Source organism: Hippocampus zosterae, chromosome 15, assembly GCF_025434085.1.
Source record: "Hippocampus zosterae strain Florida chromosome 15, ASM2543408v3, whole genome shotgun sequence".
Taxonomy (NCBI): domain Eukaryota; kingdom Metazoa; phylum Chordata; class Actinopteri; order Syngnathiformes; family Syngnathidae; genus Hippocampus; species Hippocampus zosterae.
In genome coordinates, this window is record NC_067465.1 from 7,309,386 (window position 1) to 7,323,806 (window position 14,421).

General features: G+C 43.8%; 1 protein-coding gene across 1 annotated transcript in view; it reads left to right on the forward strand.

Moving 5' to 3' along the window:
- The window catches only part of LOC127616337 (piezo-type mechanosensitive ion channel component 2), a 44,718-nt gene extending 30,575 nt beyond the window's left edge, over positions 1-14,143 (forward strand). The window contains exons 26-52 of the mRNA XM_052087865.1: positions 54-297; positions 736-853; positions 936-1,092; positions 1,169-1,258; positions 1,967-2,091; positions 2,208-2,276; positions 3,407-3,510; positions 4,283-4,403; positions 4,919-4,987; positions 5,067-5,233; positions 5,532-5,725; positions 6,293-6,466; positions 6,726-7,334; positions 7,758-8,016; positions 8,346-8,525; positions 9,175-9,499; positions 9,614-9,746; positions 9,859-10,006; positions 10,152-10,363; positions 10,436-10,594; positions 10,664-10,811; positions 11,065-11,253; positions 11,329-11,421; positions 12,114-12,403; positions 12,471-12,550; positions 12,633-12,828; positions 13,335-14,143. Of these exons, the coding sequence (XP_051943825.1) occupies positions 54-297; positions 736-853; positions 936-1,092; positions 1,169-1,258; positions 1,967-2,091; positions 2,208-2,276; positions 3,407-3,510; positions 4,283-4,403; positions 4,919-4,987; positions 5,067-5,233; positions 5,532-5,725; positions 6,293-6,466; positions 6,726-7,334; positions 7,758-8,016; positions 8,346-8,525; positions 9,175-9,499; positions 9,614-9,746; positions 9,859-10,006; positions 10,152-10,363; positions 10,436-10,594; positions 10,664-10,811; positions 11,065-11,253; positions 11,329-11,421; positions 12,114-12,403; positions 12,471-12,550; positions 12,633-12,828; positions 13,335-13,587 (4,906 nt within the window). The 3' untranslated portion in view covers positions 13,588-14,143. The remainder of the gene's footprint in view (positions 1-53; positions 298-735; positions 854-935; positions 1,093-1,168; positions 1,259-1,966; positions 2,092-2,207; positions 2,277-3,406; positions 3,511-4,282; positions 4,404-4,918; positions 4,988-5,066; positions 5,234-5,531; positions 5,726-6,292; positions 6,467-6,725; positions 7,335-7,757; positions 8,017-8,345; positions 8,526-9,174; positions 9,500-9,613; positions 9,747-9,858; positions 10,007-10,151; positions 10,364-10,435; positions 10,595-10,663; positions 10,812-11,064; positions 11,254-11,328; positions 11,422-12,113; positions 12,404-12,470; positions 12,551-12,632; positions 12,829-13,334) is intronic.
- The last annotated feature ends 278 nt before the right edge of the window (positions 14,144-14,421 follow it).

Genomic DNA, 14,421 nt, shown 5'->3' on the forward strand with positions numbered 1-14,421 from the left:
GGAATCCTATTCATTCTTCATGTTGTTGACACTCAACTGTCCCCTCCCTGTAGGTCGTACTTGGACATGCTGAAGGTGATCATGTTCAGCTATCTGTTCTGGTTCGTGCTGACAATCATCTTCATCACGGGGACCACACGCATCAGCGTGTTCTGCATGGGCTACCTGGTGGCGTGCTTCTACTTCCTGCTCTTCGGCGGCGAGCTCCTGCTCAAGCCCATTAAAAAAATTCTCCACTACTGGGACTTCCTCATTGCCTACAATATCTTTGTCATCACCATGAAGAACATTTTGTCTGTGAGTGGATGCAACATGTTGGATTTAAAAAATGAATCTCATCAGAATTAATTGTCATTTAGTAGAACCCAAATATATACCAAAATTCTTAAATTAAATGAATTATAAAGATTATAATAAATAACAATAAAATAAAACATAAGAATATAATCATAAAAATAAAAAACACAATTAAAATATGAATATGAATTCTAACAAAATGAATTGCATTTCTATTTTATTAATATGGAATTTAAAAAAATGATGTACATTATTTTCTCTTACATAGTCTGTGTCATATTTGTTTTGGAATCTAATCAACACTCCTCCAATATCATTTGCTGCACATGCCATCAGATCAGTTTGGAATGTGTTTTGCTTTTATGGAGTGTTACCTTGTTTAGAAGAATTGCTATTGTCGCATGCATTGAGCCACTTATACATTCCCGTTTTTTCCAGATTCTGGCTTGTGGCTACATCAACTCTCTGATTCCCAACAAGTGCTGGCTAATCCAGCTCTTCAGCCTGGCGTGCACCATCAAGGATTACAACATCAACACAAACCAGGAGCATCTCAGTAAGACACCCACACACACTCACACCTGAATGTACACCGAAACACACACACATTGTCCCATTGAAGCGTTTGGTCTGAGCAGAGGTGGATCAGCGGTGCGACCTGCCCAACGACGAGGCGGGCATCATCTGGGACAGCATCTGCTTTGCCTTCCTGCTGCTGCAGCGACGTGTCTTTATGAGCTACTACTTCCTGCACGTTGTGGCCGACATCAGGGCCTCACAGATTCTCGCCTCCAGGTAGGCGTGGCTGCACCTCGTGGGGGTCACAGAGCCGGGTGGCGTACTCACTTCTCTTGCATGTGCTGCGTTCCAGGGGGGCGGAGCTTTTCCAGGCCACCATCGTGAAGGCGGTGCGGGCACGTTTGGAGGACGAGCGTAAATCTGTGGAGCAGCTGAAACGACAGTGAGATATTCTTATTTCATTTATTAGTCTCATTTTTATATTTATTTTTATATTGCTTAATTTAGTTTTTGTTTGATTTCATGCGTTTGGTTTTATTCCATATTTTGTATTTTCTTTTGTTTGTGGTTTCTTTTAATTTATTATAATTAGATTTTATCTTTTTTTTGCCTTTCAATTGTTGTTCTCTTGAATTACTTTTTTGTTTGATAGTATTGTTTGTTTTCTCTATTTTTTTTAAATTAGTTTTTCGTTTTATGTAATTTGAGTTTTTCATTTCACCTATTGTTTTGTTTTATATATATACATTTTTTTTAATTGTAATTTTCATTTTTGTAATACCAGTACGTCTATTTATATTAGTCTATATATGTCATATGTTTCATGACATTTGTATTCATTTTGTTTTGATTTAGTTTACTATTTTTGATTTTGCTTATTTCTATTTATTTTTGGCCCCTTTTTGACATCAACTTTTATTTTATTTGTTGAGGGTCCCAAAATACAAAGCTCATAAAATTGTTGAAGTGTTTTCTTAGACGCTGAATATTCCTGTACTCTAAGTGACATTTAAACATCACACAGCACTAACCCAATTCTAATATCCTGTTTGGGCCCTCATTGAAAATAATGACGTATAAGGAGTGTATCCCGCCACATTTAAGTCCACATACGAGCGACGCTCACCTTCCCGTGTGTCCGTCTGCACAGGATGGAGCGCATTAAGGTGCGGCAGCAGAAGTTCAAGCGTGGCAAGGAGAGGATGCTGAGCATGGTGCAGGAATCTGTGGACGGACGGATGGTTGCCCCGCCCCCTCCCGTTGATGAGGACGAGGGTATGGCGAAGGCCCACCCCTATGCCCGTGTTGATGATGCGACGCTAACGTAGCCACTCTTCGTTTGATCTTTTACTTTGTGTCGTGTTGCACTGATGTCATTTGTTAAATTTTAGGAGCGCAGCGAACCAAAGCCAAGACCAAAAAAAAGCACTGGTGGAGGCCGTGGGTTGACCATGCTTCCAGTAGGTTGACCCCTCCCCCTCTTATGCTCATTCCTTCGCTCCCATTGGCCCTTGTGTCCTCGACCAGAACGCCGCTGAGAATTCCCACTCCGTCCGAGGGCGCCAAAGGCAATGGCCGCTGTCCTCTGGTCTTTTTTTAGTCCTTTTCTGTCTCTATTTAAGGACGGTGCTTGACTGTCGCTAAAGTGGCACTTTATATGATCTACTACGTGTGTTCGTAGTGCGGCAACATCGCCTTAAATAGACACGAGATGGAGACAAAGGAGAAAAGGACTAACGGCTGGAGGTTGTGCTTTCGTTTAGAATGCCTGAAGTGCTCGCGGTGGGGAATTGCTCACCTGTTAAAATCTTTCCACGCAAAGATATGAAGTCCTGTCCATCTCAAAAGGTTTCATTCTTTGCCCGCAGACATGATGAAAACCATCAGGTGTCACCAGCTATTAAATCATTACTTTTTCTAATTCAAGTTTGTTGCGTTGTTCTAATGACTGTTTGGTTGGTTTGTTCACATATTAAAAAAAGTACAAGGGCCAAATGAGAAACCATCAAATTCTGGTGCTGGTCTGGCTTTAAATTGCCGCGGTACATAGTTTTTTTTAGTACCTACTTCTACTTTTTGTTTCTTTTCGGCGGTAGACAAAACAACTTTTGATGCCTTACCGGCCCTTTGATTTATTAGTTCACATGCTGAACGATAAACATCATAAGTGATTCCTGCGCCACTTAATGGTGATGTGGCGTGTGGGCAAAACAAGAAACTAACAAATTGTGTGACGGGACTGGTACGAAGGTGCAGATGGAATCATTTCTTTTCAGTTTTTTGTTCTTCAAAGGCTGGTTGCTTACCTGTTTGGCCATGAATCATGTCAGCTTTTGCAGCCTGACCCACCGCTCCCAATTTTACCTCCCCAGCATCTCCCCGCCCCCTTTCACACCTCCCGCTCAGCCAGTCAATTGCACTTCTGTTCAAGGACACAAGTCAGCCTTGTCGCTTTAAACTCTGCTGCCGACTCAAACACATATCACATCAGCGCTTTGTATTTGTCCTGTTCGATTCGGGGTCTTTTCCTTCCTTTCGGATGTTAGTGTTGTGTGCATCTCCAAAGTAAACCTTGTGCTGTCCCCGTCAGTGGTTAGAAGCGGCGAGTATTACCTGTTTGAAACCGACAGCGAGGAAGAAGAGGAGGACGACGATTTGAAAGATGAGGAGCTCCCGAGGAGGTCGCCCTTCCAGGTGCTTAGATTTAATTGACTTGTTTGCATTTTTTCAGCCCACATATTAATCACATTTACAGCATAACCCAACACGTCTGCTTTAATAAAACCCTGTGACATGATGCTCTACTAACCCTCACCACCTTTGTCTTCCCTCCACCTTTTGTCATCTCTGTCCATCTATGTGCTCTCCGCTGGTGTTTTCCCTCCTGATTCCTCCTCACCCATCGTTTTCTCTTCCACCTATGCTTGCTCTCTCTGCCTTTGTCCTCCATCCGTGTCCTGACCTGTCCTCCCTCAACCTGCGTCCTTTGACCACCTTTATCCCTATCCCAATTTCTTGTTTCCCCATCTTTCTCTCTCCCTCCACCCGTGTCTTCCCCCACCTGTAGCGAGCTATCGGGAAGTTTCTGTCAGCTGTTCTGGCGTTGCCCAAGTCAGTCATAAAGCTTCCTAAAACTGTGCTTCAGTATGTTGTGAAGGCAGGAAAGGTAAACCACAACCGGCTGTTGGCTTTCTTTCCATTTGTGCATGACCTCAAAGGACCTCTGGCGTCCATCTTGAGTGTTTTGATGCGACGCCAATTAAGTAGATCTGAAATCTTTGTTGTGACATTTTGCTTGTCTTGATTGTTGTTTTGTGACTTAATGGGTAAGTTGCACGCATTGTTTGTAAAATGTAAACTTTTGAATGCACATCGCCTGTTTACTCTCTTTACCAATCGCTTGTGGCTTTATCCATGCAAGCACATTCTTTGTTTTTATCATCTTGTGTCTTACATTAAACTGCAGTTCCTCTACCACACGTGGATCAAAGATCCCAAAGCAGCCCTGAAGGCAAGAGCCAAGGAGAAACGCAAGTTCTGGAAGAAATACACTAAGGGAGGCAGACGCAAGAAGAACAAAAAGCAGGGTAAGTTGGGGTTGGGGTTAGGGGGGCACGTAACTGGAGACGCTGTAAAATATTTTGAAAAGTGAACCAAGTGAGATTAAAAAACCTGTTTTAGTGTGAACTGTATGAAATTTGATTTCAAATGTAAAAATAACTGAATGAACTCTAAACGCAAAGATTGAAATACCTTTAAAAATGAATGGGACAAATTTAAAACGGGTTTCTGCAGTATGTGGACTGGGCTTGTTTTATACTCCTGGTACGCCTGTAACTATTTTTAACTGCACAAGCTTTAGACTGGTTTCAAAATAAACTGGACTCGCTTCGAACTGGGATTCAAATTAACCTAATGAACTTTGAACTGAGTTTAAAATGTTCAGGTTGGGCTTTGGAATTAAAATGATCTTGCTGAGTATTAAAATGAACTGGATGAGCTCTGAACTGGTTTGAAAGTGAACACTTTAAAACTTCCATTTGATTTTAAATGAACTGGACAGGCCTTGAAATTCCTTAATGAGTTCCTCTATGTGCTGCAGAAGCTCACGTTGGCATCGAGATGGATGATCTGTCCGACAGCCAAGAACAAGACGATAACTCTGGTCCAGGTTGGTTTCTTCTCTTTTTTTCCCCCTCTTCCTCTTGCTCCTCCTCTTATTTTCTCCCAACTATTTGAACCTTGTGCAGACAACATCTTCAAGCGTGTGTTCAACCTCATCAAGTTCACCTGGGTGCTGCTGCAGACCACCATAGACAGCTTCACCCGCTGGATGAACGAAGTGTGCCGAGAGTACATCGACATCTCCACCGTGCTGCGCATCGAGCGCTGCATGCTTACCAGGGAGGTCAAGAAGGTAAAATACCGTGCTTATCGTGCGTCATTTTGTACTGCTACTCGCTTGAGCAACATATCGCGCACTCAGCACTTTCCCACACTGTGCTCTGGTATCCTGTGCCAGCATTGTGTACTGCTCTCAGGCAATCTGAAATTTGCTCGAGCATCATGTACTATGCTAGGACATCCTGTGCAAAAGCATCATGTGTTGCTCTCGAGCATCATTTGCACTCACTCTGAGCTGCACTCGATTTAGTTGAGTAGATCAAGTCTTTTGATTATCCCACTACTCCTATGCCACTGTCAACTTTAACCAGGGCAACGTGCCATCCAGGGAGAGCATTCACGTATACTACCAGAAGGCCATGCGGCTCAACATGTCGCGGCAAGCCAGCATGGACCTGCTCATTGATGATGATTCGGCGGGGTGCTCGAAGAAGGCGCGGCGTCGGCAGAGAGCTTCCCAAATGGAGAGCCAGACCTCCACGGCCTCCAGGGACAGCATATCAAGGTACAGTACATGAACATTTAGATAAGACGTTAGTTTCATCAGACACTTCATTTGGTTCACGCGTACTCATCTCATTACTTTTCTTTATGGCCCAAGCATCAGATGAAATACAACTCAGAAAAAGTTACCCCACTTGACTTAAAATTGTGTGGACAGGTCTTTCCAAACAATACGCACGAAAAAATCTCAAGGTCTCTTGCCCAGAAGTTGGTCATTTTGTTTAGAACGAGAGACCATGGGCAATTTCCAGGTCTCACCAGCGCCAATTAGAAGCAGTTATCCTAAATAGATGACCAACCCCCATTTTTACAATGTATATGTATTAATTTGTTACTTTTTTTGCCGAAGGAATTTAATGTAACACAAGCACCAGACAAAAAATTGCCTGGATCCACAATGAATTGGGAGGACATGTTTATCATAGACGTATCAAGCAAAAAGTCTAAAGAACCACTGCCAAAATTAAACAGTAATTCGGCTATTTTAATGTATAGACCACATCACTAAGTGCTAACACCCCATCTCATCTTGCTTCTTCCACCCAACACCTCCATTGCTGCATCTCAGCGCCTACACCGAGGCAACAACGCTATTTTCTCGTCAGTCCACACTGGAGGACCTGGATGGGATGCCCGAGTGCATCCCCAAAACCAGCGAGCGGGCGCGGCCCAAACTGCGCAAGATGTACAGCATGGATATGTCCACCTCGTCCATGGACAGCGGTAGCAGCTTCGTGTCCAGGTGCAACCAGCCTCGGACCCAATGCACACACACATATACTTCAGTATCCATCCATCCATCCATCCTGTCATGTGCATGCGTTTCATTTCCTTAGATATTATTTACTTGGGCCAAGAACTTATGATTTGAACCGGCTAAACTTTAAACTGATTTTAGAAATACACTTTGCAAATGTTTAATTATTAAAAAGCTTTAAATCTTCTTGACCACCTCATTCAAGTATTGCCGGCCTATCAAATCTTATGAGATTTCATGACAGACAGGGCACCACGGAAGCCATAGAAGAAGAAGTGGAGGATGAGAGGGATCACCGGCAGGAAGGGCCACGTCTTCCTCAAAAGTCCCAGGATCTGGAGGGGCCTGAGGCAGAGGCCGGAGCTTGCGGCGGATCCGAGGCAGATCCTCTGGAAGCAGCGGAAGACAAGGAGTTAGATCAAGACGGACAGGAAATACACCGTGAGGAAGGGAGTGTGCTCTGCGATGACAGACGGGAAGTAGAACCTGAGGAGAGGAGTGTCATCTTGGATTCTTTAATCCAAGATGAAGAGCCCTCTAACCAGCTTCAGGATGACACCATCAGTGAGAGCGAGGATGGCGGAGGAGGATGTCAGCAGGACTCTCCGCATGCCGGGGATCTCTTGTGCACCAACGACACAGACGCCTCAAAGACATCGGACGCCGAAGTGCCGCCCAGCTACAGCAAAGCGGTCAGCTTTGACCGGCTAGAAATGAGTGACGACGACAGCGACGTGGACAGAAGACGTCGGCGCAATTTCACGACCTCAGATAGCCGCTCGGATAGCAGGTCCGACATCATGCTACCTTCCATGACCACGGAGCTGACCGCCAGCGAGCTGCTGCTCAACAAGTAAGATACAAAACCTAGACTGGTTTTAAAATGATCTTGACAAAGGCTGTGAACTGTTTCTAACATGACATAGACACACTTTAAACTGGTCTTGAGATTGATTAGATAAACTCTCATTTATCCTTTGGAGAAGCTTTAAATTGGTTTTCCACTGAAATGGTCAAGCTTTATACTAGTTTTACATTTTAAATGTTTTTAATTAGTGGGTGAGCTTAAATTTGGCTTTTTTATTAGCTGTAAAAACGTCAAACATTTGTAAGTAATCTGGACCAATTCTTAAGTGATTTTAAAATGAGCCGGACGAGCTTGAACCTATTTTTAAACGTGACTCGAACAGAATGTGCTCATGCGCGCAGTTGTAGCAATAGCAATGTACCTAGCACAGTACCCAGAGGAACCCAGCTTTGCTCCATCTATCACCAGGATGTTCTATGACGAGGAGCTGGACCAGTCAGAGAAGTTCTACCAGAGCCAGCCACTGATTCTGCAGCTGTGCTATGCCTTGTACAACATGTTGGTGGCATACTCTGAGATGGTTTGCTTCCTAGTCATAATCATCAACCACATGGTGTCGGCCAATTTTGCCACACTGGTGCTGCCCGTCACCATCTTCTTGTGGGCCATGCTGTCCGTACCACGGCCCAGCAAGCGCTACTGGATGACCGCCATCGTCTACACCGAGGTACCAAATAAAACAAAAATGCTTGCGATTTCAACGATCGTCCATTTTTTATACAGTTTGTGATTGGGACTAAGCAAATCAGATCAGGACAAACTTGACTCGACAAACTTTTACCTGCATTTAAGAGATTCAGTCGTCGTGTCTTATTGATTGTGTTTTTAAATATTTGTTTGAAGTACTTTTTTAACTATTAGAATTATTTTTCAAATCCATATTTTATTTGGATTGAGCATTTAGCGACGGCGTAAACTTTTAAAAGCTAACCATTGACTGTTAAACAGATTGAATGAACATGGTCTTACATAAGTGTGTGTCTCTCTGCTTGTCAGGTCACCATCGTCATCAAATACTTCTTCCAGTTCGGCTTCTTTCCCTTCAACCAGAACAAGTTACTGAAGGACAACCCGTACCACCCGCCCAATATCATTGGTGTGGAAAAAAAGGATGGCTACGTCCACTACGACCTGGTCCAACTCCTGGCGCTCTTCTTCCACAGGTCCATCCTCAAGGTAAAAGACAGTTTACATAATCACAGCTCACCTCAAAGGCACCACTATAGCCTCACCATACACACCTCTACTACATATACAGTTAGCATTAGCCAGCGAGCATAATTACAGCGCACTTCAAATGTATACTTGTGCAGCACAACTTAACATCCATTGCATGTTGTTTACCATTCAACATTTGCGTTAGCTTTAACCAGCTAACACACCACAGCTGACTTCTATTTTACTACACAGTTGGCATTAACAAGCTAACTGCACTCCAGCCCATATTTAGTTTGTAGTTGGTGTTGGCTTTAGCTAGCTAATATGATCACAGCTCATCTCTATTTTACATACATGGCTAGCTTGAGCCAGCCAACGTGAACATTTACAATGGATTTTCTATTTTTGTATTTTTATATTATTTTTTTATTTTATATTCTATTATTTTCTATTTTCTTTCATACTGTTAATGCAGTGAACTGTTACATATCACTTTTGTTAGTTTAAGCCCCCCTAACATAACACTTGCATTTTATACACGTTTAGCTTTATCGAGCTAACATGACTACAGTACACCTCTATTTTACAGTTAGCAAGATAGGCTAACACAAATGCTATTATTTTTCATACTGATTGTGGTATTGAATGGGGCCACGTGCCATCATAGTGCCACGGCCTGTGGGACGAGGACAACCCAAAGGAGAAGAGAGAGGCATCCCGTCAGAGCGAGTCGGAGGATGAGGGGAGCCGTAGGGACGAGAGCGAGAGGGAATCGGAACCCACCTCCGTTGCCACCACCAATGTGTCCTCGGCGGCGCGACGGCGGGACTCTACGAACACCTTACGCTCCATCAACTTCGGGACCTCGATCGACTCAGGCCACGTGCAGCTGCACCACCCACAGGAGCCCACCTACCAGCGGCGCACTAGCTCGAGTGGGGGTTCACACATCTCACACAGATCTGTGCACTCATCTGCCCGAGCCAAGCGGGGTGAGATCATCTTTTTGTGCTTCATTGGATTCCGCCCACCACCACCACCACTACCACACTCGAGCCCAAAATCGGGCTTTGCATTTGAATTCTTGTTCTTGACTCACTCCGCAGGAAGCGTCACCTCCCACAGCAGCAGCCACAAGGATGGCAGCGAAGCCAGCGTGCATCAGAAGAGCAGGATGCAGATGATCCTGGAGAAGTTGAAGGAGCAGCTCTTTAAGGCCAGAGCCTACACCGTCAAGAAGTACAACGCGTTGTCCTTTTAAACCAGTCTTGGAAAAATTTCAGGCATTCTCTTCGACTCCTCTTGATTTTGTATGTAATGCATTTAATATAGCTCTATGGGTGCTTTTCAGAATCATGGAGATCTACGTGCCCATGCGTCAGTTCTTCTATGACCTCATCCACCCCGAGTACAGCGCCGTGACTGACGTCTACGTGCTCATGTTCCTCGCCGATACCGTTGACTTTATCATCATAGTCTTTGGCTTCTGGGCTTTTGGCGTAGGTGTCACCTTTACACTGAGGTCTTCAAAGGATCGCATAAAGTGCACCCCGAACATTTTCATAGAATGGCGCTGTTGGTATCATTGGAAATCGTAACTTTCCATCCCAAATTCCCATCCTACAATATGTTTGTTTCTTGTAGAAACATTCGGCGGCAGACATTACTTCGTCACTGTCAGAGGATCAAGTCCCCGGACCTTTCTTGGTGATGGTCCTCATTCAGTTTGGGACCATGGTGGTGGACCGGGCCCTCTACCTACGCAAATCTGTCATGGGCAAGGTCATCTTTCAGGTCTTCTTGGTCTTCGGCATCCACTTCTGGATGTTCTTCATCCTGCCGGGAGTCACCGAGAAGTAAGAATATACCCACTTACCGTCTCGCTGTCAAATGTCATTTGACATTTGTCATGCGTTTATTTTTTTAAGGCGTTTCAACAAGAACACCGTGGCTCAGATGTGGTATTTTGTGAAGTGCATCTACTTTGGGTTGTCAGCCTATCAAATCCGGTGCGGTTATCCCACCCGCGTGTTAGGGAACTTCCTCACCAAGAGCTACAATTATGTCAACCTCTTCCTCTTTCAAGGGTAAGGAAGTCACTTTGCACAAAGAAAATCATTCCCCAAAAATGAAAATAAACAAACCATTGTTTGCAGGTTCCGTATGGTTCCATTCCTGACAGAGCTGCGTGCCGTGATGGACTGGGTGTGGACTGACACATCGCTCTCTCTATCCAGCTGGATTTGTGTGGAGGACATCTACGCTCACATCTTCATCCTCAAATGCTGGCGAGAGTCGGAAAAGGTGCCGGAATAAAATGCATTTCCGACGTTTTCGAAGTGTAGCCGAGCGAGAAATGCGATTGCTGTGTGTTGCTTGAAATTATTTCCTGGTTGAACTTTTTTTTTTTTTCTTGTCCCCCCCAACCCCTCAACATGTCTTATAAGATAATATAGCATTATCACCCTTTGGTTTTAACCAAGTCGTTTGAAAGAGTTAAAGAGACAGAAGAGAGAGAACAAACAAGCAAAAGAAAACTATCTTTCCACCCATACAGAGGTACCCTCAGCCACGAGGCCAGAAGAAGAAGAAGGTGGTGAAGTACGGCATGGGCGGGATGATCGTGATGTTGCTCATTTGCATCGTGTGGTTCCCGCTGCTCTTTATGTCACTTGTCAAGTCCGTGGCCGGCGTGGTCAACCCGCCACTGGACGTTTCCTTTGAGATCACGCTGGCCGGCTTCCAGGTGAGATGAGCAGGAAAAACTTCCCCAAAATAAGTGTCAAGTCTGTCCTGATGTTTGCCTTTTGGTCCATGGCAGCCCATCTTCACCATGAGTGCTCAGCAGAAACAACTGCAGGAAGTCTCAGAAAAAGACTTTACCAATTTCGTCAAATTGTACAATGATGACGAGGTAAGTATAGTGCCAAGAACTAAATTCTTCCATGAGTGTAAAGCTGTCAAATTCACTATCGATGCACACTCGATACAACAGAGATTGGCACTTAGTGGTCTGGACCCAATCTGGGCACGCAGACCAATTCTGAATTAAATAAGGGGAGAAGAAATGGAGAGAAAGACCACCAAAATAATGTGTTCTTTGTCTTTTGGGTTTAAAACATTTCCCCCACACTGGCACAAATGTACAGTTAACTTGAAATGAGATTTGTAAATAACAACCCATTTTTTTAAAACTTGGAAATAAAAAAAAGTAAAAGCCCCCCCCCATTTAAAAAAAAAAAATCTAATTATTTTTAATATACTGTAGAAACGTTCTCTTTCACGTAAAGGCATTGACAAACTGGCATAATGACAAATAAAGTGATTCAATAGTCAACTCAATATTGCATTGAATGATTTATTTTTTTGAGACCTGTGCATGTTTGTCAAAAGAAGTCGCAAGATGTGTCCTTTTAATTCTGGAGTGGGCTTCCTAAACAATTTTGATGGTCACATATTAGGCAGAGCGAGTTTGGTGCGTTCCAATTAATTAGCAATAAACTTGAACATGATTTAGTCTTGAGGGTGTGTGGGAACCTCTGCTTTAAATCTGAATGCGAGTATGCAAGAAAACTGACGTTGCATCTGTGTGACTCTTACCACCAGAAGGCGCTGGAGTGGCTGGGGGGATACATGCCAGGCGACCTGGTGATCGCTGAGCTGAAGGGCAGTTCCAACTCTCTGTGGACCATCAGCCCCCCGAGTAGGGATACCCTCATCGGCATGTTGGCCCTGGACGAAGACTTTCCCATCACTGTGTCCTGGTCGGTGCAGCGCAACTTGAGCTTGGGCGCCAAGGCCGAGACGGCCTCCGGCAAACGGGTCACCAATCTGCACAACGACACCAAGAAGGCGCTCGTTCTGCTGCTCAACGGAAACAGCAGCCAATCGCATGTGTAAGTGGACCGATCGCCGAGCTTGAGCGCAAGTCGATCCCGTTCACATTTTCTTTTGTACACGCAGGACGCTGAAGAACATCTTCCCGCGCTACATCAGAGCACCCAGCGACTCGGATGCCAAACCTGTCGAGCAGCTTTATAAAGGTAGCGTGCTTTATTTTGGCAATTGAACCTCCACTTCCTGTCTGAACCATCTCATGTTTTCTGTGTTCTGATTCATTACTAGACGACAAGATGTTGAACATCAGTGTGAGCCTGCGGCAAGTGGGGACAAAAAAAGGTCAGGTTAAGGAGTGGTGGATCGTCAACCAGACGGAGCGCGGCCCCATCGAAAAGAGTCAGAACCACGATGACTGTCTGGAGCTTTACGTCTTCAGTGACCAAGTCAGCCCACCCAGCCTGGGCTTCCTGGCCGGTTACGGGTATGACCTCTGACCTACATTCAGAGCAACAGCTCTCCACCTTTATTTTTATCTTCCAAACCCAACAACATGCAGTTTTGTTGTTTCTCTCCAAAATGTAAAGATTATTATAACATCAAAACTGAAGCTATCTCCATTTTTTTTTTAAATCACAAAAATGCTAAATAAATGATTTACCATTTTCGGGTTTAGGGGTTGTATTCAAGAGAAATAACAGCATGTTTCAGGTACAAATGCCTGTTAACATTTTGAGAGAAACAACGGAAATAAATGGAATTGAAATAAAACTCAAATCTTTGTTTTGGATTAAAAAAACAACACTTTTTTTAAATTTTAGATTTAAAATTGGATGCAAATGTAGACCAATAAATACACTATTTTTTCAGTTTCAGACCAATGTAAAAACAAACTAAACTTGGAAACAAACACAACAAATATTTTATATAATCAATGTGAGCGTGGTGCTAATGGTATCGTTTCCCGCCTTTTGTGCGTGCACATCTCAGGATCATGGGCCTGTATGCGTCGGTGGTGCTGGTGATCGGCAAGTTTGTGCGCGAGTTCTTCAGCGGCATCTCCCACACCATCATGTTCGAGGAGCTGCCCAACGTGGACCGCATTCTTAAGCTGTGCACTGACATTTTCCTGGTGCGGGAGACGGGCGAGCTGGACCTGGAGGAGGACATGTACGCCAAACTCATCTTCCTTTACCGCTCCCCCGAGACAATGATCAAGTGGACCCGGGAAAAGACGCAGTGAGCGTGTCCATTTTCTTTTTCTACCTGCCTGCCTTTTCCTGACTTTTTAAGCACAAATTTTGCTGGTGCTGCTGTTAGCGGACGAGATGACTACTTTTTGTGACATTGTACCCTGTTTAAAAAAAAATCCTGCCCCCATTTTTTTTTTTTTTAAATGCTCACGCAAGGACCTCTGACAAGGGCTTCCCACAACTAATGAGCACAATTCTTCTCTGATTGGAAATCTTGGAACAGGGGACCGTGCAATAGTTTTTCATGACTGATGTGGATGGGTGCAAGAAAAGAACAGACACAAAAAATTAATTTCTTTTTTGTTTTGTTCTTTGGGAGAACCACTTTGTGTTTTATTTGAAGTCTTAATACACACACACACAGACACACACACTCACACACACACACTCATCTTTCATATATTCAGGCTGTGTGATCACAAGAGGGATCCAGAGTTCCATATAAAAATAAAAGAAAGTCTTGTAAAATAACCCACCCAAAAACTTTGTCTTTGGGATAATAATGTTATTTTATGTACAACATTCGAAGACAAACACATTAACAAATTTTAAAAATACCTTGGCTGGTATTTTTTTTTCTCCTCAAATTCTTTAAAAAAGGCACATTGCCTTTTTTTAAAAAAGAGAAACAAAGACAACAGCAGTGAAACAAGACTGAAAAATAATGTGTTTTGGATGAAAATCAAGTGGATGGAACGCGCAGGAAAGAACGTTTATTTGGGAGAGACACTTCTTGTCCTTCGTTTCGTTAGCCTAATCGCACAATTGCCGCAGTCAATTTTAACTTACTGTTACCAAGAAAACAAAATACTAACATGCTCTCT